The 25,672-nt window shown below is 40.3% G+C and overlaps 1 protein-coding gene across 2 annotated transcripts; it reads right to left on the bottom strand.

Annotated features, from left to right (window-relative positions):
* Positions 1 to 9,761: 9,761 nt before the first annotated feature.
* SESN1 (sestrin 1) lies at positions 9,762 to 18,831 on the bottom strand. Of its 2 annotated transcripts, none has more exons than XM_075202886.1 (10): positions 18,579 to 18,831; positions 15,645 to 15,710; positions 14,667 to 14,756; positions 14,233 to 14,415; positions 13,880 to 14,116; positions 12,890 to 13,037; positions 12,545 to 12,657; positions 11,661 to 11,851; positions 11,002 to 11,146; positions 9,762 to 10,335 (listed from the first exon to the last, which is right to left on the bottom strand). In XM_075202886.1, the coding sequence occupies exons 1-10, from the start codon at positions 18,654 to 18,656 to the stop codon at positions 10,249 to 10,251; spliced, it is 1,338 nt and encodes a 445-aa protein (XP_075058987.1). In that variant the 5' UTR covers positions 18,657 to 18,831; the 3' UTR covers positions 9,762 to 10,248. The 2 variants fall into 2 exon arrangements, with proteins under 2 accessions (XP_075058987.1, XP_075058986.1); XM_075202885.1 differs by having other exon boundaries at positions 14,667 to 14,867.
* Between the last annotated feature and the right edge of the window lie 6,841 nt (positions 18,832 to 25,672).

A 25,672-nucleotide genomic window follows, 5' to 3' on the forward strand; every position in this document is an offset into this window, starting at 1 on the left:
AGCCACCTATACAGGGCCGGTGCTAGGGTCCCCGGCGCCCTAGGCGCAATTTTGAAATCCGCCCCCCCCCAAAAAAAAAAAATCTGCCACCCCCCAAAAAAATCCGCCCCCAGGTCTTTCCTTACCTTAAACTTCATAGCACTGCTCCTCTCTGCCGGGTCCCGTCCCTCACTGATACTGTCGGGCCCTGATGATGATGTCACGCCCGACAGTCAGTGAGGGGAGGGGGAGTGGAGGAGACGGAGGTGCGCCCCATCAGCTGTTGGAGGGGGCCCTTTGCGGCTATGGTGATCCATAGCTGTGCGGCGGCCGTGGAAGGTATGCCCAGCGGTCGCCGCACAGTTTTACAGTATAAAACTATCTGCCTTTTAATCCTGTGGCGCCCACCAGAGCCCGGCGCCCTAGGCAACTGCCTAACGTTGCCTAATGGGAGCTCCAGGCCTGCACCTATATGACAGTAACAGATTTAAAGTGATATATTTGCCAAAAGTTATTAATTACTAACATCTTTCATGATGCCTATAGTAAATTTCTTAAAACGTGGTCCCCATGGCTTTTCTATTATGAGCGTACCATTTAATCTTTATGTAATCTAAAAACTATAATGAAAGGACAGATCTGATTGTAAAAAATTTCTACTTATGACACTACCCATCCCAAGTTTTCCCTAAAATGGGCTGTATCTGACTTCTTTAAGACCGCCTTTTCTCCATTATTTATATAAAAAGAATATAAAACTACATTTAATCTATTTATCAGAATGTTTAATCTTCCATTGATCTTTGTAATGGATGCAGTTTAAAAAAAATAAAAACAAGGTTTCTCTCAAATTTGAGTCCTACTCCCCATTTTCCTAACTTTGTTATCGCTCTCCCAATATGTATGTATTTTTAAAACTCAACAAAACTATAATTAATTAAAAATAATATCTGACAAATAAACTAAAATTAATGTATGTTTCCATTAACCAGTGGTCAGGGAACAGGGGTAAATTACCCCAAATGGGGTAAAAATGAAATTAATGGGGGTAATACTGCCATCTCACATGCTGTCAGTTGGATTGTAGACCCCTTTAAATGTGAAATTGCTGTTGTACCAGAAGAGCCTCAAGGGCTGGCAGAGGCACTTTTTGAGCTTTGATGTAATAATGAAGCACGTATTGCATTTGAAAACAAAGCATATCTGTCATATTTTTGGATGTCAACAGCTGCAAAGACATTCAAAATTGCACATGAGGAGGCAGTCAAAAAGTTGCTGCCTTTTGCAATCTACCTTTGCGAACAAATATTTTCCACTCTAACGAATATAAAAACAAAGCAGAGAAATCGATTGAACGCTGAAGACTGTATCCAAATTGCTTTGACATCAAAATTCCCCAATATTGATGCTCTCATATCAAAAATGAAGCAACGTCATTTCTCCAAAACCTGAAGTTTTGAAGTTGAAGCTTTCAAAGAAATATAATAGATTCAATAAAATTTTGAATTCCAATAATTAATGATATATGATTTCCTTCCTTTCAAATCAAGGGGGTAACGTCAGCGTATCTAAATATATTTGGGGGTAAAAAAGTTCCCTGACCCCTGCCATAAACGGTCAAAATATTTAACTGGAAAACTACTGCACAACAAATGGAGTAGTGTAGCTTTTATGTGTTTTTTTTTAAAAAAAAAAAAACATATGCCAGATTAATCATGGAATGAACCTATGACATAGGATTACTTGTCATTATCAATTTATATATGACCATGCTGCACCCACCAACACATTCTTGAAATTGTTAGCATGCATGCCCACCTTAACTTATAATTAAAGTGTTGATGCATTTCAGAAGCTTATTAGAATGTAGTCAGTGTAAAGCTGGGTACACACTACAGAAATTTCAACCATCTTTATGCCGAGCGATTTTACATGCGATCGATGGTCCGATCGCTCGGTCCATGGACTGCATACACACTAGCCTTGTTTAGGACGATAAAGGGAAGAGCTGACGTCCCTTTAGCGACTTTTTACAGCCATGTTGTCGTGAGCAATGACTGTAATTTCATACTCACTGTTGTGGATCGGTCAGAAGTTTATACACACTACACAGCGGAAACGAGATTGGAACGAAAATATTAAACGGTACGACCAACCAAATGAGGCGACAATCGTCCATTTGGGCAGACTTTCGACCATCGTGTCACTGCACACACTGACCCGACTTTTGAACGAGCGGTCGTATGTCGGCTGGTTGAGCTGATTATTGGACGAAAACCGTGTAGTGTGTACCCAGCTTTACAGAGTAACATAGAATTTGATGGCAGATAAGAGCCGTATGGTCTTTTAACCTATGGTAACCTCAAACCCTATTTGATCCTTTCTTCTTTGTAAGGATATCCTTATGTCTACCCCAAGCATGTTTAAACTGCTCTGCTTTATTAGCCTCTACCACCTCTGATGGGAGGCTACTCCACTTATCCACTACCCTTTCTGTGAAGTAGTTTGTCCTCTAAACCTACTTCCCTCCAGTTTCAGTGCATGTCCTCGTGTTCTAATACTTCTCTTCCTTTGAAGAATGTCTCTTGTGTACCTTGTTAAAACCCTTGATATATTTGAAAGTTTCTAGCTTAACCACCCCCCCCCCTTCTGTTCCCATGTCTGTTGCAAACTATACATATTAAGATCTATTAGTCTTTCTGGGTAACAGTATGTGGTGTGATTCTACCACTAGAATCCAAAGAGGTCAGCTGTGAGAAGTGCAAGCAGAGAGATAAAGGAGAGCAATCCTAGCCACTAGCTCAATATGCAGATCATACAAGTGAACTAAAGTCTATAGACAAAATGGAAGTATTTAAAGGGATAAAAGTGCTCTAGATCTCAAATGAGCATTGAAAACGGTCAGGTGAAGGGGTTGTCAGGAAGTTCACCACACTTTTTAGGTAAAGATTATCTAGTGAAGAGTTGCAATAAATCAGTGAAGAGGAAAGGTCTTCTAATACAGACATGAGTGATTAAAGAAACGTCTAAGGATTGAGGGTGACTACTGGACAGTCTGGTTGACATTGGACCCAAAAATAGGAGTATATGTTAATTAAGGACAGAATTTTCTTGTGCATGGAATTTCGCAGATAAGACAGATGAAGGCACTATAGAGAAATTTAGCCCTTTAAAGAAAATTATTTTGTAAGCTGTGTACAGTACCAAAAATTGGTAATTCCACCATTCCCCTGCCAGATCAAGGTTGATTTGAGGATCATAGAGACTGGAAAACAGAGCGTTTCCTTAAGAAACTACAATCTACCATAGGAGCAACACTGAAGCCAGTCAGCGCCACAGCTTCAGTTTCTAGAACAATAAGAATCTGGAGTAATAAGCATAGTCTGGGGAATTGGAATTCTGTCTCACTATTCTGCTTCAAGATACTATTGACAAAAGATTGGACATTTCAAATTTTAGTCCTGAATAAAGGTGATATTACACTAATAGACAAAATAAATCCAAGGTGGGCATGGCCTGTATATCCAGTGTCACATACACTAATGAAATGTTTTGAGTAGAAAGCGGTCACGTCATTTGAGTCCTATTCCCTCTTCTTCCCAAATGAGCCTTTTACACTCCAGCTCGACCCGGTCTGCACTCACCTCAACTGACGTGCTCCTCATGGGGGGGTTGGGGGGAGGTTTGGGGGGGGGGGGTGGAGGTTAGTACACCCTATGTAAAGTGTATAGCTGGATTGGTTGGCCTCCCTGGCACTAACAACTGCACACCTCATCACTAATGGGTCCGAGGTCTGTTTCTTCTTTTATTTTTAGGTGGCTTGCTCAAGCAACTAAAATTAAAGATAAGGGAGGACATCAGCAAATAAAATAGATATTATTTTGGTGGAACCTAACTGTTGAGGTAAGATATTAAGATATTAAGGGGGGCTGGAGTAAGTGTAATGGAGAGGCTCTTAAAGGGATGAAAACATTTTATCTAAAGGTAATATTGTAGGTATTATTGTAAGAGGCAACGGAATGTGAAATTAGCTACCATCTGTTGAGGTTCTATTATTATACATCTCTGTCTGGCCACTTATAGGACATAGATGTTGAGAGCAGTAGAAACTGTGTAGATAATTGATATTCTACCTATAAAGTTCTTTACAGTTTAGGTGGTTAGGAGTAACTGGGTACTCGCTGTGGTTTTAACAGTTTAGTCTCTTATCTGGTGTTAATATTGTGGCACATGAACTGCAAGGGAGGTTTTAGAGAGCAAAGTTTTGAAAACCTGTTCAAATCTTGGCAACTTTTCAGAAGTGAGCTAGCTCACGTCACCAATTTAATGATCATGGGAACAATGTCAGAAGAATACAAATGGAGAGAATGCTCCAGAGATGCAGATTAGTTGTTTATATCTTACAATAACTCCTCATTTCAGCCTGACCCGCCTGGTACGTAGTGGAGAGGGTTCCACAGAGTATATAATAAGCTGCCTCATGTGGTTCATTTATGAGTACTAGATTAAAAAAAAATGCACTTTTAAATGAAGTGCATGTGTCCACTTCAGATTCTGGGCCAGGCTACGCCTAAAGTAATTTCTAAATTTAATATCAATTGGCTGCTGGTCCTTTACCCTGTTCTAAGAATTCAAAAGAACAGATGCACAATCTGCGCCAAGACCTACTATATAGGGCAGTGATGGGCAACCTAAAATACGTCAGTAGCCACCAATCTTCAAAAGGGCTGCACATTACTCTTAAAGATTAGAGACTCGGGCATCATGGGGTAATTTTGTGTGTAATGAAAATGTCATACTGCGTGTGCACAACTTGTGCCAGTTTTTGAATCAAGATATATTTTGCATTCAAGAGATTTCTTTTATATTGTTATTCAGATATAACCACACATTATGGGGCATAGTGAATTAACTTTCCTGTTCGCGTTAACATGAAACCTGCCCAGTATTGCCGGTAATACGGTACCGCAATAACGCAGATTTTTGTACGCAACCCTATGGGCTGCAAACGAAAATCCACATTATTGGGGTACCGTGGATTGACTTTGCGGCGCGATCCTGCGGACGGGAAAGCTAATTGAATATGCCCCTATATGTCTTTACAAAAGGTTATTAGGCATTACTGAGTTAGGAAGGAGACCAAGAGATGGAGTAGGGCTGCTGTGGCTATGGAGAGAAAAGCTTATCACTAACTCATGAGTGAGGAAATCATTTTGTAGCAGCTAGTCTGAGATGTATCTAAATAAATCCACTTGTGCAAATACCAAAATATTAGGAAAGCCTATCCCGCCTTGTCCTTTACCTTATTGTAATTTGCTTTGAGTTACTCTTTTTTTTGTTTTTGCCATAGGAAGCCATTATATATTCTTTGTATGTCTAAACTATACTGAAACTCAGTCTCATTTCTGAGTTGCGTTTGCCTACAAGCCTGCAATAAACATATATGGTTATAATGTTTAATATTGCAGGGACAGATTTATCTCAGTTTGATACCATTACAGATCTGCAAACAAGGCGAGTTTGCTTTCCTGGGTGCCTATACAGATGTAATCTTTATTTTCTTTTAATGCAACTGCCAAAGGCTCTATGACCTGTGCAAATAATAGTGACAATAATGGACATCCCTGGTAACCATATCAATGTTTTTCAGCATCCAAACATAAAATTAGATTAGGTTTCCCATATTATTTGAGAAATTGCATTAACAGCTAAAACCTTACATTTGTTATTGAATTCCTCATCCATACAAGACCTGTTTTGGTCCTATGTATAAGTCCTGGTAATATCTTCAACCTCTAATCCAATATTTTTGTAAGTATTTTATTATCTACATTTGGCAATCAAAGATTAACAATCGTGCAGAAATAGGTTAAAAAACCCTATTGAATTAGTTCAATTATTCGTTCTGGCAAAATTCTCCACTCAGTCCATCTGAGTGGTTTTGATGACCATCTTCTGTCATTAAGTGCTGTGAGAGATGTGGCTAATAACTGAAGCTTTTGCCAAAATTAATATTTGTGAAACACCTCTAATAACCCCTTAAAAGGTAAGAGAAGGCCCCTCTCCCCCTTGATCTTCGCCCTTATAATTGAGCCGTTAGCAGCCAGAATTCGTAGCAACCATTCCATTTCCGGTATAAAAGTCGGTTCTACGGAAAGCAAAATTGCTTTGTATGCAGATGATGTCCTCATTAGCATGTCCAACCCTATTACCTCCCTTCCCCCCCTCCTTTCTGAATTAGATACTTATGGGCACTTCTCGGGCTATAAAATTAACCCGACCAAAACTGAAACTTTAGATTTTTATATTTCTAAAACAGATAAGTTAACTCTAGACCAAACTTTCCCCTTTACTTGGCACCGCCATAAAATAAAATACTTGGGCATCTTTCTGACCAAAAATCTCTCCCATCTATTCCAAGCTAACTTTCCTTACACCCTCTCCCAAATTAAGAAAGATTTTAACGCCTGGTCTCACCAATTTATCTCCTGGATAGGCCGGATAAAATTGGTCAAAATGAATATCCTTCCCAGATTATTATATCTTTTTCAAACCTTACCTATCCGAATTCCCCCCTATGTATTTAAATTCCTTCAATTTGAATCATCTAAATTCATTTGGGCAGGTAAGCGCCCATGAGTACGACTCAGGGTCCTGCAGAGGTCCTCGCGGGGTGGTGGTCTGGGTATACCTAACTTTAAAAAATATTACCTATCGGCCCAAATCGCTCAGTGTGTGTTATGGAACGGTCCCACTTCCTCTAGGGTTTGGGTGACATTAGAGGCTGAAAGTCTGGGAATGCTTACTCCTGCCTCCCTTCTGTGGATTCCAAGGGCACGTCGTCCCAAAAGGGTTTCGTCTCATCCCATAATCTCCCACTCACTGGCTATATGGGACGCATCCATCCGGCTCTATGGCCTCTCTCCGCATCCATCACCAATAATCCCCCTTTTCTAATAACCCAGACTTCCCACCAGGCCTACACCATTCCGCGTTCCTTCCGTGGCATACGTTTCCTAAATGACATAACTCGAGATATTTTATTTCCCCAATTCGCAGACATTCAATCCACAATTGGCCTCCCCACACAGATATTTTACCAATTCCTGCAGATTCGCAACTTTCATTCCTTCACCAAAGTACGTCTTATTTCTCGTCCTCTGACAACAATCGAAACATTGTGTCTGCACCAGGCATCGACGTCAGGTCTTATATCTAGTATCTATTCTGAATTAGTTGCTCCCTCTATTCCTCCTCGTGATCCTCATGAGTTAGCATGGGAACATGATCTGGGCTCTCCTCTTGATGAGGAGGAGTGGTTGGAAATCCGAGACAATGCGGCCTCCAGCTCAATTTGTGCCCGAATAAAGGAAAATGTCTACAAACTCCTCTTCCGGTGGTACTATGTTCCCACTCGATTACAAAAGATACTGCCTGATTCCTCCGATAGATGTTGGCGTTTATGCTCTGGCGCGGGCTCTTTCCTACATATATGGTGGGACTGTCTGAATTTGACTTCTTTCTGGCATGAAATTAAAGCTTTGATAGAAATGTTAATTCAAATTCCCTTACCCCTTGACCCTAAATTTTTTCTTCTTCCCCTCAGGTTTCCCATGGCCACTAGACACCAAAATAAACTTGCTCGTCACATTATTTCAGCGGCCACTTGTCAAATTGCCATAGATTGGAAAAAGGTTGCCTCTCCTTTTGTCGCTGTAACTAACAGGATTTGGCAAATGTATAAGATGGAATACATGACCAGTATTATACGAAACACGGCCAAATCTTTTAATAAGGTTTGGGATCCCTGGATGTCTCACTTCCAAAACCGCTCCCCTTTTTCCTAATTATACCCCCCCTTATCATTTGTAATCCCCTCCCCTCTGAGCTCATTACTTTTTGATTCCAGAGTGTTCTCTCCCACACCTCCCCCCTCATTTTCTTATTTATCCTTCTCTATTTTTTTCCTTCTCTTTCAAATATAAAAATATACCGGTCTCTTTTTCTCTCATAGAATCTGATTTATTTTCTCTCCTATACACAGAGTTCTGCTTATCTACTCTTTGATTTGAATATATTCTGTTTGATATACTATGTATACTTTTGTTTTGTTAATTCTTTATGACAGTCAATAAACACTTGTTTTAAAAAAAAAAAAAAAAGTAAGGAGTCAAATATATTTAATAGATATTTCTACGACTCCTTAAAATTTGTCAAAACTGGCATTTACTATTCTTTGCATATTTAATCCCCATTTGAGAATCTAATATCACACCATTTATCTTTGTACACTATTTTATGCTCGGAGGCTATATATATTTTCTTTATTTTTTGCAAAAACCAAAAGGATCATCCTTTTGCTCTTGATTAGACTGTGCATAAGACTGCCAAGAGGTTGCTAAACACCTTATATAATACCCTCAATTTCACAATGCTATACAGAGAATATTTGTAAGCTGCAATGGGGCAGTAACTGCTGACAATTTTGTCAGCAGCCAATTAACCTACTATGTGGAAAATCACCCTATGTGTCTGGTGCCACAATTGCCAAAAGTCCTCACATGACTATTAGGAGCAAGGACAGCAAAGGCAGATTACATTATGACAACATCATGGGTGACAGTATTTTGTTTACAAAGGAGATTTCATTCCTGGGTGAAAATCTAGCAAGCTGCTGGGAGATTTCAGATACTTTTCAAAAGCAAGAAAAGTCACAATATGTCAAACTCTGGCCCCATCACCTGAAATAATGGCTACAGTCATAATCGAAAGATATTCTAAAGTATAAAAGAACCAATCAGGATAGTAGGGATTGGAAGTCAGTACTCTTTAACCCCTGAATTGTTTACCAGCAAGTAATTTAGAAAGGATACACAAACAAAGTCACTGGGATCAGAGATGCATATGTTGTTCCCAGTATTGTGTAATCCGCTAGTCAAATGCAAACTGCTGGAAAATGGTAATGCACAATTTTCTGTTTTGGGCTGTCTTATGATTTATAATGCTGCCCATGTGAACAGCACACAGAAGACCTGATGATTCCAGTGCCTGTAGTATTTACAGAGTGGTTTGCTTGGAAATTGCATGAGCAAATTCTATTAAAATGCTTGTCTGAATAAACCATTAGTCTTAAACCAGCCTCTATTTAACAAATGATTACTCGTCTCAGAGGTGACTGGTTCGCTTTCAGGAAATAAGGAGCATGCTTCCTGAACACAAGATTAAAATGGACAAACCCTTCAGGAAACTAGAAATATAACAAAATGCTGCTCTACCATGTATTGACAATTTGTACAAGAATGAGATTGTAAAGACAAGTGTACAAAAACCTTTGCATATTAAACCATCATTCTTCCATCTACATTTAAACATATCCACACTTTAAAAAGCAAATATTTTACTCATATAACAAAAAAGAACCCACAATCTTTGTTTCTTGTTCTTTATTTAGAAAATATCAATACTGAAAAAAAAAAAAAAAAAGCTTCAAAAGATATTTACCAATTTATATGTTCATAATACAAATCCTTCCATACATTTGTTTTCCAAAACCATTTTTTTTTTCTTCAACATTCAAATCATAATCAAGTTTGAAACTTGGTAAACCGCAGGTGTTTTTCAGCAGCAACAAATGACTATAATGAATCACTAACTTAGAAAGGCTAACAGCATCCCTCTACCCAACTGCTGCTAAAGAAATCAGCAGAGTAATATTATAAAGTGTTCACCCCACAACAAAGATATAGTCCTTTTAGTTGTAGAATATTGAACATGCCTTATAATTGTTGAAAAGTATATATATTTGCTGTTTAATGCAAAAACATGCACAAATGTATGGGAATGCACACTTTCTGTATGTTCTAACAAGGCTCAGGTTGTAGCAGTGTTCAGTTTTTTTTTTTTTAAGTTAGCTTATTTGGGATGCTTGCATCTTGTCAACGGGAGAGCAGCACCATTCTTGTCCCACTGGGAAAACAGAGTACAAGCTTCCCAGTCCATCTTCAATACTAAGTGTCAGTCACTGCAAAGACACGCACCATCGCTGGATTCCAAATACCAGACGTGTATGTGTTCATAGCAGGAATCTCTTTCACAACATTCAACTGTCAGTTCACTGTGAGAAGTCGGTGGTACAAACCAAACAGCTGATATGATGGGAATTATGGCACAATCGAAAGTAGCTACCAGATAGTCAAGGGAACTTAGCAGTTCAGAAAGCAGACTTCCCTGTGGAACATTTATTTTTGGATATCCCTACAGACAAGGCAGTCAGGTCATATACCAAGTGATTGCTCTCAGAGCATAAAGAAGTTCTGCTTGCATCCTCGCTTCCATGAGAAGCAAATTAACGTGAACCTACAGAAGAGGGAGGGGAAAAAAAACAAATTTAGTAAAATATTATCCACACAATATTACTGCTATGTACCTGTCAATTAGATTTTTTGCATATGCGAGTTTAAAAATGTTAACATGCCTGTTACCCCAATTAGCTGCACATACAGCCTAAAAGGCTAATGAAGGAAAGTGAGAAGACCTACATGAAGCTAAAATAAAGAGACAATAACTGAATGCTTATGATCCATTTATTGTATGTATTAAAATATCACTTTTTCTTAAAATGCATGTATGGTGGAAAAAGCTAGCAGAATCGTTTTACAATCTGTAGATTAGCATCTGTCTGGGTGTGTGAGGCGAGCGGGGTCTTGGGATTTGTACACACCTTAGTAACATTTCTGTGTACTGTGGCTTGGTAAGTAATGTGTGAAATGCAGGGAATATACATTAGAAAACCATCAAACTAAATCAATCCTTATTTAAAGGACACTAGTGACATTTTATGACATGTCCACTTTAACTGCTCATTACAAAAAGACCAAAACAAAAACTAGTGCTCACTGTTAAGGCCACATTATAAATTGAATATGGAGACAAGCACTGTGTGACCATCTGCTCTGGGTGTAAGTTGCTATGCAAGCATGGCTGTGTATTTAACCAGTACAGGGACTGACTCCAAGTGCTCACCTTCTCAGAATGCTTGAACTGCCTCCAGAAGCTGTCGTACATTCTTTTTGTGGTCTTCTCTGGACTACACACAACATTTTTAATGTAAACTTTAAAACTACGGTCCAATAATTGGTTTATTTCCCCATAGTCGTAGTCATCATACCTGTGATGGATCAAGAACACATGTTAAAAATATAACCATAAAAGCCTTCTGAGATCTATACATGTGAAGGGAAAAACAACATCCATGACATTTCAGTGCCCAGAACATGTTACAACTTCATGGAGCAAAACTAAAAAAAACGCAAACATTCCTGTTTTTATTATGCAAATTAGGGTTGGTATTTAGACTTGTATCCATAGTATGTAGACACAGATTTTTCTCCAACATGTTTTTATGAAGAAATCTATTGACCAAATTTTACTGCCAATGAAGATCTAAGTGTGCACAAATACCCTTAAAAAGTAAGTGACTTGCGATTCATATCATTCGTTTGGTCACAATGTTTTGTTGTATTACTTGACTCTGTTTTTCCTTTTATTACAGAAGTATGCTCAGCCTGGAGAGACACCAGGCATTTGACCATTTGGAACTCGAGCAAAGTTTACATCCATAAAGTTATCTACATCACAAGCACAATCGGTCAATGTACAAGATAAAGCTGAATAAACCTCACCTTATTCCAAACATACAGTGTACATAGTTCCATATGGCCCGTCGCAGTGTTGAGGTATCTACATCATTGTGCATTGCCATGGTGTTATAAGTCAAGTTATAGGCAATGTGAAACTTTTCATCTAGTAGCTGTCCAACATCTGGATAAAGACGATTAACTAAGGAATAGCCATGGTCTTCCCAACTGAAATCCTAAAAATAAATGGATAACTGTTAACATATGGTGAACTTTGCAGAGAACATCCTTATTTGTGGTCCCTGTAGGAATGTTTACAGAATTAAGGATTTTATGGTCATTCTGTTAGAGGGTTTTATTGCATTAGGACACTGCTGTTAGTTTTTAATGGAGAATGCCACAGATGTTATAAAAAAAAAAAAAAGTGTTTATGGCCCAATGCCATTCTAAAAATGGCATACAATATTTCTGGAAAAGTACTGGGATACTGGTGAGCAGCCATTGCATTTTTACAGCCTTGATCTAAAGCACTATAATATATAGAGAAGTTGTAATACTCTGAAAATTGTGAATATACCTAAAAAGTTTAGATGCTGGAAGAATAGGCTATAAAAAGCACATGAAAGTAAGACACTATTTCCAATCGTGTTGTTCCGACATCTGTGTCTATTTGTCAAAATTCGGTATACTGCATTATAATAAGTCAGCAACGTTACCAAATAGACCATTAGGTGGACAACAAAATACAATTATAATCAACAAAGCCATTTATTTATAAATTTCTTGTCGGTTTACAGCAATAAAAGACTTCTATATCTAGATCTATATATTAATTTCCAAAAGTTGACATATTTACAGTGATTCAGGAGAAGTGCACATTGACTTGCAGGGCATATACACATAACTATAGTGAGTATTAAAAGATGTACCTGCACTCGGAACGTGGGAACGTGCATCCCACGGCGAGAGAAGTCTTTGTAGCCATAACTTGTATCTTCAAAGTGTCTGGAGACATCTCTTGCTGGAGGAGGTTCTTCATCTTCTAATAGGGAGAACAGACAATCAACATTAATGATCAAATCATTACATTCCTTTTATTGTACACAGAAGGGCTGAACTTTGATAAGTCATACCACAGTGGAAAACATTAAGCATGGAAGTTACACACTATCACATACAGCTCACATCACAGGACACAATCCACTAATGCTATAAACATGCAATACAAGACAGTTGTGTATTTTCCCCCTTTCAAACACTGCAGTTAATCGTACCTGTAGCAAACGCCAGCATACTCTCTATTTTCTCTCGCTCAAAGCGAGTAGCCATCTCTTCCTGACTCGCTTCTTCTTCTTCTCTGCTTTCCTGAAGCTGTTTCATTTTCTCCATAAGAACTTCAACCTCACAAGACGAATCCGAACCCTGCAGAAGGCACAGAAACATGGACAGCGATAACTAACCTCCAGATGTATCTGCATGTCATCTGTTAATGCTACAAGAGTCAAGTTATAGATCAGTTATGTCCAACATCTAGTAAAGACTAACTCCACTTTAAAGAAAACTATCCATCGCTAGTTTGTATAAAATTACTCCCTTTGCAATTACCATTTGTTAGATGTACTCATAATAAGAATGTATCTAACAGTTTCACTCATTCCTATTTAGATTGGTTTCCATTTGAGCAGACAAATGATGTGATTCAAGGGCTAAATAATGCAACTGTGCCTGTCACCAGTGTTACAAACATGCAGTATGACAAGATATTGGTGCAAGCCTCTGAAAAATGACATCTCACAGGTCCTATTTGCAGCTAAATGGTTATACATGGAAACCTCTGAACAGAGAGTCGATGAGCTTGTTATAAAGTTTATCTAACTAGCAACTCATGGCAAGCAGGCGATTTACATCAATGATCCTTAGGATTTAGTGATAGTAGATACAGACCAGAGTGTTTTACATCACAGATTAGAGAAGTAGAAAGAAAGGTTTTCTAGCTCAGATATACAAGTGCCTCAACTAGTTGAAAATATGTTGAGTGCACCTGTGGAGGCCGGCATGATGTGGGCATATCCATGAGGATTCAGCCTCAATTCATCAGCTCACTAGGAAGCACTTTGCAAATTGTTATCAATGAGGTACAATGAATTCTTAGGTTGTGGTCTTATGAATATTGTCAGCTCACATGATGTGTGCCTCCACCTTGTGTAGCTAGACAGATGCACATCGCCCTCAATATAAACATGCGTTTACACGGCAAAACATACCATGCTTCCTGCTGTCCGATGACTGTCGTTCCCTCCATGGTTGCCATTTGTTATGTCACAGATACAGTAGTTGCTGACAGATGGGGGACGGAAAGTGTGGCCTCCGTCACTGTGAATTTCTGGACTTATTCCACAGCCAAATGTGAAAGAAGCTAAGGAGTGATAGTGTGCAAGGAGAACTACTGCATGGATCAGCTCTGCCAAAGACCAACTATGCTCCCCAGTTTTTAGCAATTGCTGAAACACAAAATTAAAAACAGTCAGTCATTGACAAACCCTTATATAATATATAAAATCATTATAGAACAGTCTCCATTGCGTGCCCAGCATACACAGATATCACAGCCATTTACCTCAATGTGTTCTTTTGTGATCAGCCAAGGTCTGTGTGCCAGCAGCTTGTTCAACACTCCGAGATTGCGAAGTTTCTGTGGAGCATTTTCAAGGCCATTTAACCATTTCTGGTCCCCTCCATTATGAATAAAGTCGTTGACATGTAGGTTGACAAGATAAGAGCACTGATGCCTGGCTGCAGCCTGAGGAAAACACAAAAAAGTGGTTGTAAGAAAATAAAAACAAAAAACCTTTCACAGTATTTGGTTTGTTAGCAGTTGTATAATTTACGCTGAATCACAGCATTTATAGAACCCCCACCCACTTAAATTGAAAATTAAGTATGTGTATGATAAAGAGATTCACTTTCTAAATCCACAACTTTCCCAGAAACACTATTATATGTATAGGTGTTGAAGAGCAGTAAACACATGGCTGTGTATGATGTACTCACCATAATACCTATGTAGTGCTGGTAACAGGAAGGCAAGGGACCATCCATCTGCAGCAAGTAATGTTGTGTTTTAAGGAAGCTTTCCAAATACTGGGGATGAAAAACCATCACCAGAGTTATATTATCCAGACGGCCCATATCTGCAAAAGCATTAGCAAAAACAGAGTGCACATTTGCATCCTCTGTTCCAACTTGTAGAATCTGTGGAAATGTCACAAGAGGTGTACAAGGTTGATTTAGACACTTTTAGATGAATAGATTCATACATCAAAACTATTCCTGCCACTTGGAGAATCACACAACCACAAAAAGTCATTTTCACTATAAATGTACAGCAATACAAGGTGATGTGTGATAACTAGAGTGCGCTATCTTGGCACTAATATACATGTATAGTAGTACAATATATAGCAAAGGGCTTTTATTGTTCAGCACCACTTCAATTAAATCTCAGGCCCCCACATTAGAAAATATATTTATAATGAGGGGGGGGGGGGTTGGCACCATTAAGAAATAGCTATAAATGTTAATCAACTCTTTATTAAACCAGCGTTTTAAAGATATTCACATGATTATGCAAGTTGTTTTCGTTTATAAAAAGATCTGTTATACAATGAAATAGTATTCATTTATAAACCATTAACAAAATACATATTTCAAACAAACATTCCCAAACCATTAAATTCACTTGGCTAGTCTAATAGGGATGAGGGGAGTTTCCTATAGCGTAGGACACTATAGGAGAGTATTACAGTTCCGATCTGGTTTAGGGCACATTAAGTTTTTTAAATATTTTATTTTGGTTTGTGGGGGACATTTGATACACTGGGGCCAAATGCAATTAACTCACATGCCTTGCTCTTTAGCTAGTCCTTTCAATGACCATCTGAATGCCATTTTCCACCATGAATGCATATATCTATATCTGTCTGAACGGTCATAAATTAACTTATAATCAAAAAGAAGACAAACACCAACCTTTTCTTCTGGGATGAATCTGCTAGGCCCCTGTCCTAAAGGGCGAGGGACTCGAATGCCCAATTCCTAAAAAAAAAAAAAGGAAAAACAATCACAACTTTATTTATAAAGTCAAAACAAGCCACACACATTTCCCTGAATAGACACCCAAATTGATCGTTTCATACAAACACATTCAATCTCTTCAATGACTTGTAATTTGACAACATTGCAGCAGGCACTATAAGGTGCTGTGGAAATACAGTGTTTGATATGGTCACTTTATGAAGTATTTTTCTGCTACATTACTGTTCCTTATGATGAACATGGGGTTTTCCAACCAGGAAAAAAAAAATGCTGGCACCCTGACCATTTTTAAAGCTGCTATCCAGCACAGGCTATTTTTTCAACAGTAATTGTTGTACCTCTTAACATGAACCTCACATTTCTAGGATATCCTCCTATAATAAAAACCTCAGTCTTTTTACAAAAACTGAGGGAGACAAATTGCAGCAGAATATCTCAGCTGGAACATTTGTATTTCAGCACTCAAGCTTGTTCCCAAGGAGAGGGTGGGAGATGATTAAACTAGGAAATCCTCCTAGGTTTCTCTGGAGTTCAGAGCACCATAGATAAAATATAATAAGTCACTATCTTTCCCCTTGGGATCACAGAGCAGCAGTGATTTGAATCCTACCACAGCTGTTTTTGAACTTTTTGGATACCTGATCTCTATACAATTCATACACCCAGACACTATTCCCCTCCCCTGTGTGACTCCTAGAAATGCTCCTTCCAACTCCTTTCATTAAGTAACATGTATGTATATATCCAGTCATTAAGAGCTCATTAATAACAAGTATGTCTTTGTTAGCAAAACTGTGTGTGCATATGGCGAAATATGACAGAGGCCCTGGCACTTAACTTTTAGGCAAAGTGTACAGATTGGAAAACTCAAGTTGTAGCTGACAATTACAGTAGAGTTCAGCTAAAGTAAAAGGTCATTAGTACAATAGAAAATCTATATTGTTCTGATACCATTGCTTGCAGTGTTCTTGGAAATGATCTGTCTTGCCACAGAAACAAACTATGCACAAGTGGTTAACAAAACACCCCAAGTCAATCAATTTTGGAAGGGGGAAATACCTTGAAAGCCAATTTTGTTGTGATACAATAGTTCTACAAAAAAACAAGTGTAGTTTATACTAATTAATCGATGACAATTGGTATTGAAATCCTATATGCAGCTTTCCTAAGTCTTTAAGCAAGGATGCTAATTTCATTGAATAGCTCAGCTTTTCTCTCTTCTTTAATAAATATATGCAGGTCACAGTGACTTCATATACACAGGTATACATGTGACAAATGTAAGGCAAGACCCATTGTATCTAGCGTTAAAGATTTGGCAAGTCTTAACGACGAAGAGAAACAACTGATACTTATGCAACTAATCAATGCAACTAATCACCATAGTATACTTTGATAACAGGCAGGGAATTACCAATGCTTGGGAGAAAATTAAAACTTGATTTGGTATTAGAACCAAATGCATACACAGCATGCAGTGCAGAATGTATGTATGCCTTCAGTAAATCAAAATCATTCTTAAACATACATTGAATGTAGAACTGGAGGGGACAAAAAACTCCAAATATTTATAAAGTGTACAGAATAATAAAGCCACTGATAAAATACCACTACTTATATCTTTATCAGTTAGGAACCACCTAGTGATTTGGTCTCAGAGAGCAGTAAAACACATAATACAGGTACCCTCAGTACAAACAATGCCTATGCAGATGCTGTAAACATTCTTTTGTACCTTAAGTAGCTTCTGCCATTGGGATTACTGCAAATCTTCTTTTCAACAAAGTAATTCTATTACAGAGGTTGTTTCATGGAGTGCACGGCTGTACTTTAGCTTGATATAGGTTGTTTGACAAAAGAATCTAACGCCAATCACCAAATTATGACATCACATTCAACTGTAGATCTAGATCACTTACACAGGATAACATTTTCTTGCAACGTACAATATATCAGCAACTGTAAGCTTTGGGTTCAGTAGGAGTTTAAAGCCCCCGCTACTGAGAGCGCTTCCTCCTGGCACAGACGTGTCCATACATGTTCTGGCCATTCATGTACCACCATCCCCAAATGTGCACCCTGCTGTTCTGGTCTGCAATACTTTATATGGTGCAGACATTATCAGAAATTGTTAAGACTGACTTTCTAACAATACACAGTATGTAGAAATCTGCTGGTCTGACCGACTCCTTTGTCCATAGAACACAGCAAACTCCCAGCCAAAAGAGAAAAACAAGGCAAAGCGCGTCAGGCTTTGTGCTGCTACTGATGTAACACTGCGACATCGGAGATCACACAACAGTCCTACGGATTGCAGAATACCTGCCAGAGTAATGAATGAACTTCTGCCCATAGAGAAAAGCACCGGAGTATACTGGCTCCTGCACTGCAAGGTCCTTCTAAAGTGCAATGTGTTGCCATGACACATGAGGACTGACAAAACAGGGCTGTGAGCAGCATGATAAACACTTTGCAATAGAGCACAGGGAGGCAGAACATTGAGCAGGGGGGTGGGAGCTGAAACACTAGATTGCAATGAGAGAAGAAAACAGCTACTGGGGGCACTAAAAAGAAGCTTTAACTATAGCAAGGAGAATAGTGCAGTGTCCGTACAATCTGTCAAGGAGCCAGGTGACAACCAAAGGGACACCGCAGGACTACACGCACCTTCCTAGAAGGAGGATAACATTACACAGCACTATGAAGAGACTGACCCTGTACAGCACACTAGTTGCCAGCACTATATGCACAACATCCCAGGGACATGGTTGCAGCAGCGATCCGACCAGCGCATATCAGTCCTATACAGTTTGTCTAGGACACAGCTCCATAGCTGGGGACCTCTGTAGTTTTCCCTACAGGTCTCACCTTGTTGCTGCAGACTCCGCTGCACCGACTGCAGATGATCTCAGGGATCGGCATAGCTGCCCGTGGAGACAACCTCATCCTCACTATGGCCAGTATGACAGAGCTCTAGGTAAGGGGACTAGTCAGGGGATGGCGCTGACACCGTAACACTGAACTGTGCGCCTGTGCGTGAGAACAAAGCTGTTGTCGCTGCTTGTATGGAGCCGCCTCCACTCACACTCCGCTCTGCAGCACACAGCCAGCGAACACTGCCCCGCACTCTGCTTCATAAACAAGTCCTGGCCGGGGGCGGGCCGGCCCATAATGCACGCCCACCTGGGAGGCTTGACCAATCGTGCGCAGCCCCAGCTAGACACTACTGAAGAGGGGCGGGTCTACGACCTGACCTGACGTAATGGGGGCGTGGCTCCAGTCTGTGGAAAAACAAGATGCTCAGAAAAACACCAGGCTCTGCAAACATTTTTTTCTGTCTTAACTCGTTGAAAGCTGGAATTTGTTTGCAGACCTCAAAAAACTGACTTTATTGTATTTGCAATGTCCCAACCCTTACAGAAATGCCCTTCCTATCCAAGCAGGCCAATGTATTTTTAAAACCCTCTTGTAAATTAAATAACAAGGATACAATGTCTAGTTTCCCCATGTAAAACCCTACTACCATGCATAAAAAGGGAATTCATATTGGCGAGAGGCAGTGTACTGAAAGGCCAAAGGAGCAGAATAAAAGAAACAGTCCTCTTGTTCTGTTATTCCTAATCCAGATGCTGCCCAGAAGGAATTAATATTCTGATTGTCAGCCAAAAACCTGGGGTAGAACATAAGGTACACAGGACCAAACCACTGATGCTCTTCTGATGGCTGAGTTCCTTATTTAACCAAGGTTTTGTATGACATTTTGTTTCTTCCATTACTGTTTTGGGAGAATTTGGCCTTTTGCAAGATGCAGAATTTGACTACCTTCTACCTTAAATACTAATATTTTTCCTGCTGAAAAGGATTGGTCATAAATCAGGGCCAAAAACTCTAGAAATTTCAGGCAAGCTGTGGGTGATAATGGTAGCAGGTCTGACTTAAATATAGTATATCAACAAGTTCTGCATTTACCTGGTTCCACTTTTCACCTGCAGCATAACTGGTTTTCTGGCTGTGTCATGCAATAATGAATCAGCAAGGCAGTGACCGCATTGCAAACAAATTATATGACCTGCAGGTCACATATATTTCTTTCAACTTTAAACCATACTTGTCTACATTTTCTACCTCCTTACCGGGAGATCTCAGAGGGAAGGTCCAAGGGGCAAGTGCGTGGGCATGACAATGCGCATCACGTTATCACTGTCCTCCCACTTCGCAAGACTATTGTGCAGGAACCAGGAGAGTGGCCTAATCAACCAGAAGTCTGGGTGAACTCCCCAATGTTTGGGAGTATCACGGACATTCTGGGCGAGTAGACAAGTATGCATTAAACCATAACAAGATGCACGCAAAATTCAAAGTAAACAGTTTAGTCATCAGAACTACTTACTCTACAATGATCAAACCTTATGAATTCATAACAACAGTTTCTAAGCAGACTTCCCACTTCTCACAACTACATACAACAATTTCTGGAGGGAGTGGGCACAGAATTATACTGGATTATAATTGGTTACCTGTTTAAGTATAGTAGATGTATTGGTAGATTGGTAAAACATACAACAATGGGAGGTACATGTTAACAATGATAGAAATAAGTACATTGCGTTTGTAATATTTATACAGTATAAACTTCTTTTTTGCAGCCAGATTCACTAAATAAGCTGCAATTGCCTCATTTCTGCATTTACTAATGTAACTTATAACTAATCTAGATAACATCTTGTTTATTTATATTAATTTTGCAAGGATGCAAGCTCAGAAAATGTTAAGCACTAAAACTCCACCGCCATTAAATTGTCAGAATATAGCCCTTTTTAAATGCGCAAAACTGGCTAAGGACAGGCATGATTGTGTCCTTCAACAAACCACTAATGATGCATTGATTGCCAGAAAGCAATGTGTTCTAAAAAGAGTTATATTACCAGGGCCTGATTACAGGTTCTGGCCGCCCTAGGCTAATATACCTGTTGGCAGTGCCGCGCCCCCCTCAGACCCTGCGCCACAGGCAGCAGCCTGATCAGCCTAATGGTTGATCAGGCTCTGTGTACTACTTTGAAGCAGTTCTCCATCTAGATACATTCTTCCTGCACCTGCATATGCCCTCTCCCTATCTAGCATCATACTGGTAACTCATTTGTACTTACCTAGTCAAATATTCCAGTGCTGGTTACTGCTCAGCTGCCTGGTATCTAGATCAACCTATATGGTAATGATTTGAAAGATATGCAGACCCACATTTTCATACAGCTCTCATACTACAAATACCATAGACTACAGCGCAGTATAGCACAATTTAGTATTATAAATTGCTATCACATATAGCACATTATATAACAGGGAGGCATGAGAGCTGCATGGGGCTGTGGTTCTGCATCAACTCATTTCTCTACAGGCAGCCAAGGTGTGCATGCTTGATCATCACTTAATAATAGAGTATGCATAAATAAATACCATTATGGGAGCAATAATCAAAGTGGATAATCCCTTTAAATAATACTAATTTTCTTACTATCACAAAGAGAAAACATTGCATTAAAAAAGGAATATATTTGCAAATAAAACACACATTTTGTAGAGGTCTTGTGCCAAGGAAAATATTACTGTGCATGTTCATACAAAAACACAAGAGAGAGACTTTCTAGTGTCACATTTAGTTTAGAAAAGATGGAAATGACTTGATGAATTTGAATGACCACAATTTCATGCAGCTCTCTTGCCCCCCTGATAAACTGTAATGAAATGGAGAAAAGCGTTTAGAAAATATTACAAGCACTCACACCAAAACACAGCAGAATAGCACATGCACAGTTTTCTGGTGTTATACTCCGACCAATGGTTTACACTGCTGTCAATGTGACCAGCAGGCATGTGCAGGCATGTACAGGCAAAGTGCAGCACGGTGGCTAAGTGGTTAGAACTTCTGCCTCACAACACTGGGGCAATGAGTTCAATTCCTGACCATGGCCTTATCTGTGAGGAGTTTGTATGTTCTCTCCGTGTTTGTGTGGGTTTCCTCCTGGTGCTCCGGTTTCCTTCCACACTCCAAAAACATACTGATAGGTTAATTGGCTGCTATCAAAATTGACCCTAGTCTGTCTCTCTCTCTCTGTGTATGTCAGGGAATTTAGATTGTAAGCTCCAATGGGGCAGGGACTGATGTGTATGAGTTCTCTGTACAGCGCTGCAGAATCAGTGGCGCTATATAAATAAATGATGATAGGGACCAATCATGTTTCTTGTGTCTCATTCAGAACAGAAAGCAGTGGTAGAATATTCATGTACAATTACTTACCTAAATCAGCCTTTAGAAGTGCATGATAACCTTTTCCTGGAACAGAAAATTCTTGAACCATTAAAATATCCAAAATTTTAATTAGTCCCATGTTTACTTGCATAAACTTTTTAATTATCATGCAGTAATTGAATTAAAAAATGATGATATAGGTATATGTCTGAAGAGAAAAGGGTTGACAGGTTATAGAGTAAAACCCCCTTCAATCCTACTAGGAAAATCTTTAACACATTAGCACCTCTCAAAACCACTGGAAAGGGCAAGAGAATTGCATCACTCAAAATTCTCGTGCCAGTGGTGCAGGTGAGGGATTGCTCATCATCATCATCATCATTTATTTATATAGCAGCACTAATTCCGCAGCGCTGTACAGAGAACTCATTCACATCAGTCCCTGCCCCATTGGAGCTTACAATCTAAATTGCCTAATATAGACACACAGTCACAGACAGACAGGCAGACAGAGAGGGAGAAACTAGGGTCAATTTTTGATAGAAGACAATTAACCTACCAGTATGTTTTTGGAGTGTGGGAGGAAACCGGAGCACCCGGAGGAAACCCACACAAACACGGGGAGAACATACAAACTCCACACAGATAAGTGCATGGTCGGGAATCGAACTCATGACCCCAGTGCTATGAGGCAGAAGTGCTAACCACTAGGCCACTGTGCTAACATTCCGCTCAGTGGCGGAATGTTCTATCAGAGCATAAGGCCCCAGAGGGACAATGTGGTGCAACTGCTCCTTTTTGCTGAGCGGCAGAAGCTGCATACAGAAGCAGGTTACTGGGACTGCAGCACTCCGGAGCTACAGTGTAATCTATCATAGCTGTCAGTCATGATCCCACTGTCTACACTCTACAGAGCCATTGCTAGGCATGGCCATCAAGTCTGATGACTTTTGTCACTGCCAAGCTGCTGGCCCTATAGGTTTGTGTTGTCACACCGCCTAGGCTACACCCCATAGGCTACACACTGGTTCAGCTGCAGTCATGTGAAATATACTTTCAGATTGCAGGTTCCAGGGCTCAGAAAATGGGAAGGAACGTGCCAGTTATTTTTAACATTAACCGAGAGTGCTCCTTTAGTAACCCCATGCGCTGATTTTATAAAAATCCTTTGGAACATTTTTCTTTACAATCTACCCCTGAGAATAACTGTAAAAGAAAAGTGATTCCAGGCCCCAGACCACTAATCTTTTTCTTGGTCAGCGGGGGCAGTTTGCCTTTATAATTCAGATCAGTAATAAAGACTGAAGTGCTTCTTTAATGCCACTAATATTCCAGAACTGCCAGCACCAAAGAAGCACAAATATTTTGTGTATTTTAACATCATTAGAGAAAAAAAATAATGTTATTTTGTTTGAGAATTAGTCACACAAAAATAAAATAACCCATATTCCTTAAACAAGTTAATTCAAGTTGAATGCAGAACATTGCTTATTATTGTTATGTTCTTACATTGCTGCTTGGGTTAAAATTCCTGCCTAGACCAAAAGGTGCTTCCCTCTGGATTCTGCTCTCATGCTAGTTGTGCAGAAGGTCAATTACTGGAGCAGCAGAGGAAGGGTGTGCAATGTATCCTTTCCTTGCCAAATAATGTTACTTCTGCTTGCAGCAGAATCCGTTTCTCATTGTATTTCACTTTTTTCATTGACGACAAACAAAATGTAGCTGTAAAAGTTTGCTGTATTTCAGAAGGAAAACTACCAGTTACCTTTTTCTGTCTGGATCAATTTTCCCCATGTGTATTTATTAGACTAAGATATACAAGGGATTTTCACAACTGTCCCAATTTAAAGGCTATCTCCACCAAAAAACGAATTTCCATAAGTTAAATATAATTGCAAAATATTACTTATCTGTGCTGCGACAGACCCGCTAACATCTGTTGTGATCAGCTTCCATCCTCACCCCTGCCAGTAGAGAGTTGTCCAACACTGCAGGGGTAGGTAGGGTGGCTGCACAGACCAATATGAAGCCATACGTAGTGTTAACATGACACCCACTGCAGCTCTGTTAGTAAGGGAAGTATAAACCTCCCACTCCATTACAGACAGGTGAAGTCCCTACCACATTTTAGGACAGTGTCCTGATGGGATCGTCACAGGCCAAAAAGCTGAGAATTCACTCATCGCTGCACCTGCCTCTGTACATCAACCAATCCACACAGTGCATTTCTGCAAATTGTCTGTCACTGTGTGTCTGTGTGTTAGAGAATCACCTCCCTCCTAACATAGTAACTTGCTGCAGTGGACTGGCTGAGTATTGTGGACATATTATTATTATTATTATTATTATTATTATCCTTTATTTGTTAGGCGCCACAAGAGTTCCGCAGCGCCGTACACAGTACAAGCAGTAGACTATACAGGGTGAGACATAACTGAACAGTAAACAATAAATACCAAAACTTCAGAGGCTCCAGGCAGGCTGATGCAGTACAGACGGAGCAGAAGAACGGTAAGGAGACAGGAGGGAAGAGGGCCCTGCTCAAATGAGCTTACATCCTAAGGGAGGGTGAACAAAACTCAAGCACAAAGGGAGCCAGTTGACGTGTAAGGGGCAGAAGAGGGGCGGGTAGGACGGGTTAGGTGGAAGATTGGTAGGCTTTAAGGAACAGGTGGGTTTTGAGTGCCTGTTTGAAGGAGCTTAGATTGGGAGAGAGACGGATGGAGCGGGGGAGGTCGTTCCAGTGAAGGGGGGCTGCACGGGAGAAGTCCTGGATTCTGGAGTGGGATGAGGTGACCAGGGTCTAGGAGAGGCGACCGTCATTTGCCGAGCGCAGGGAGCGGGCAGGAGTGTGAATGGTGAGAAAGTTAGAGATATAGGGGGCAGTAGACTGGGAGAGGGTCTTGTACGTGGTGGTCAGGAGTTTGAACAGGATTCTGAAGGGGATGGGGAGCCAGTGAAGGGCAAGGCAGAGAGGGGAAGCGGAGAAGGAGCGGCGAGAGAGGAAGATTAGTCTAGCCGCCGCATTGAGAATAGAGCGGAGGGGGGCAAGGTGGGAGAGAGGGAGGCCAGTAAGTAGGAGGTTGCAGTTATCGAGGCGGGAGATAATGAGTGCGTGGATGATAGTTTTGGTGGCATCCTGAGAGAGGAAGGGACGGATGCGGGCAATGTTGCGAAGTTGGAAGCGACAGGCTTGGGCAAGGGATTGAATGTGGGGGGCAAAAGAGAGGGAGGAGTCGAAGGTAACGCCCAGGCAGCGAAGATGGGTGACAGAGGAGATAGTGGTGTTGTTGACAGTGAGAGAGAGGTCAAAGTGGGAGGGGAACCTGGCGGGAGGAAAGACAATGAGTTCAGTTTTAGATATGTTAATTTTGAGAAAGCGCAAAGACATCCAGGAGGAGATGGCAGAGAGGCAGTCGGATACACGAGAGAGGAGGGTGGAGGAAAGATCGGGCGAGGAGATGTACAGTTGGATGTCGTCAGCATAGAGGTGATACTGAAGACCGAAAGAGGAGATGAGAGCACCAAGGGAGGAGGAGTAGAGCGAAAAGAATAGAGGGCCGAGAACAGAGCCCTGAGGGACTCCAACAGGGAGAGGGGAGGGGTCAGAGGAAGAGCCAGACGTGGATACAGAGAAGGAGCGGTTCGCAAGGTAGGAGGTGAACCAGGCGAGGACAGACCCAGATAGGCCAAGAGACAGACGAGTTTGTAGCAG

The sequence above is a fragment of the Mixophyes fleayi genome, chromosome 3, assembly GCF_038048845.1.
Source record: "Mixophyes fleayi isolate aMixFle1 chromosome 3, aMixFle1.hap1, whole genome shotgun sequence".
In the NCBI taxonomy this organism is placed as follows: Eukaryota; Metazoa; Chordata; class Amphibia; order Anura; family Limnodynastidae; genus Mixophyes; species Mixophyes fleayi.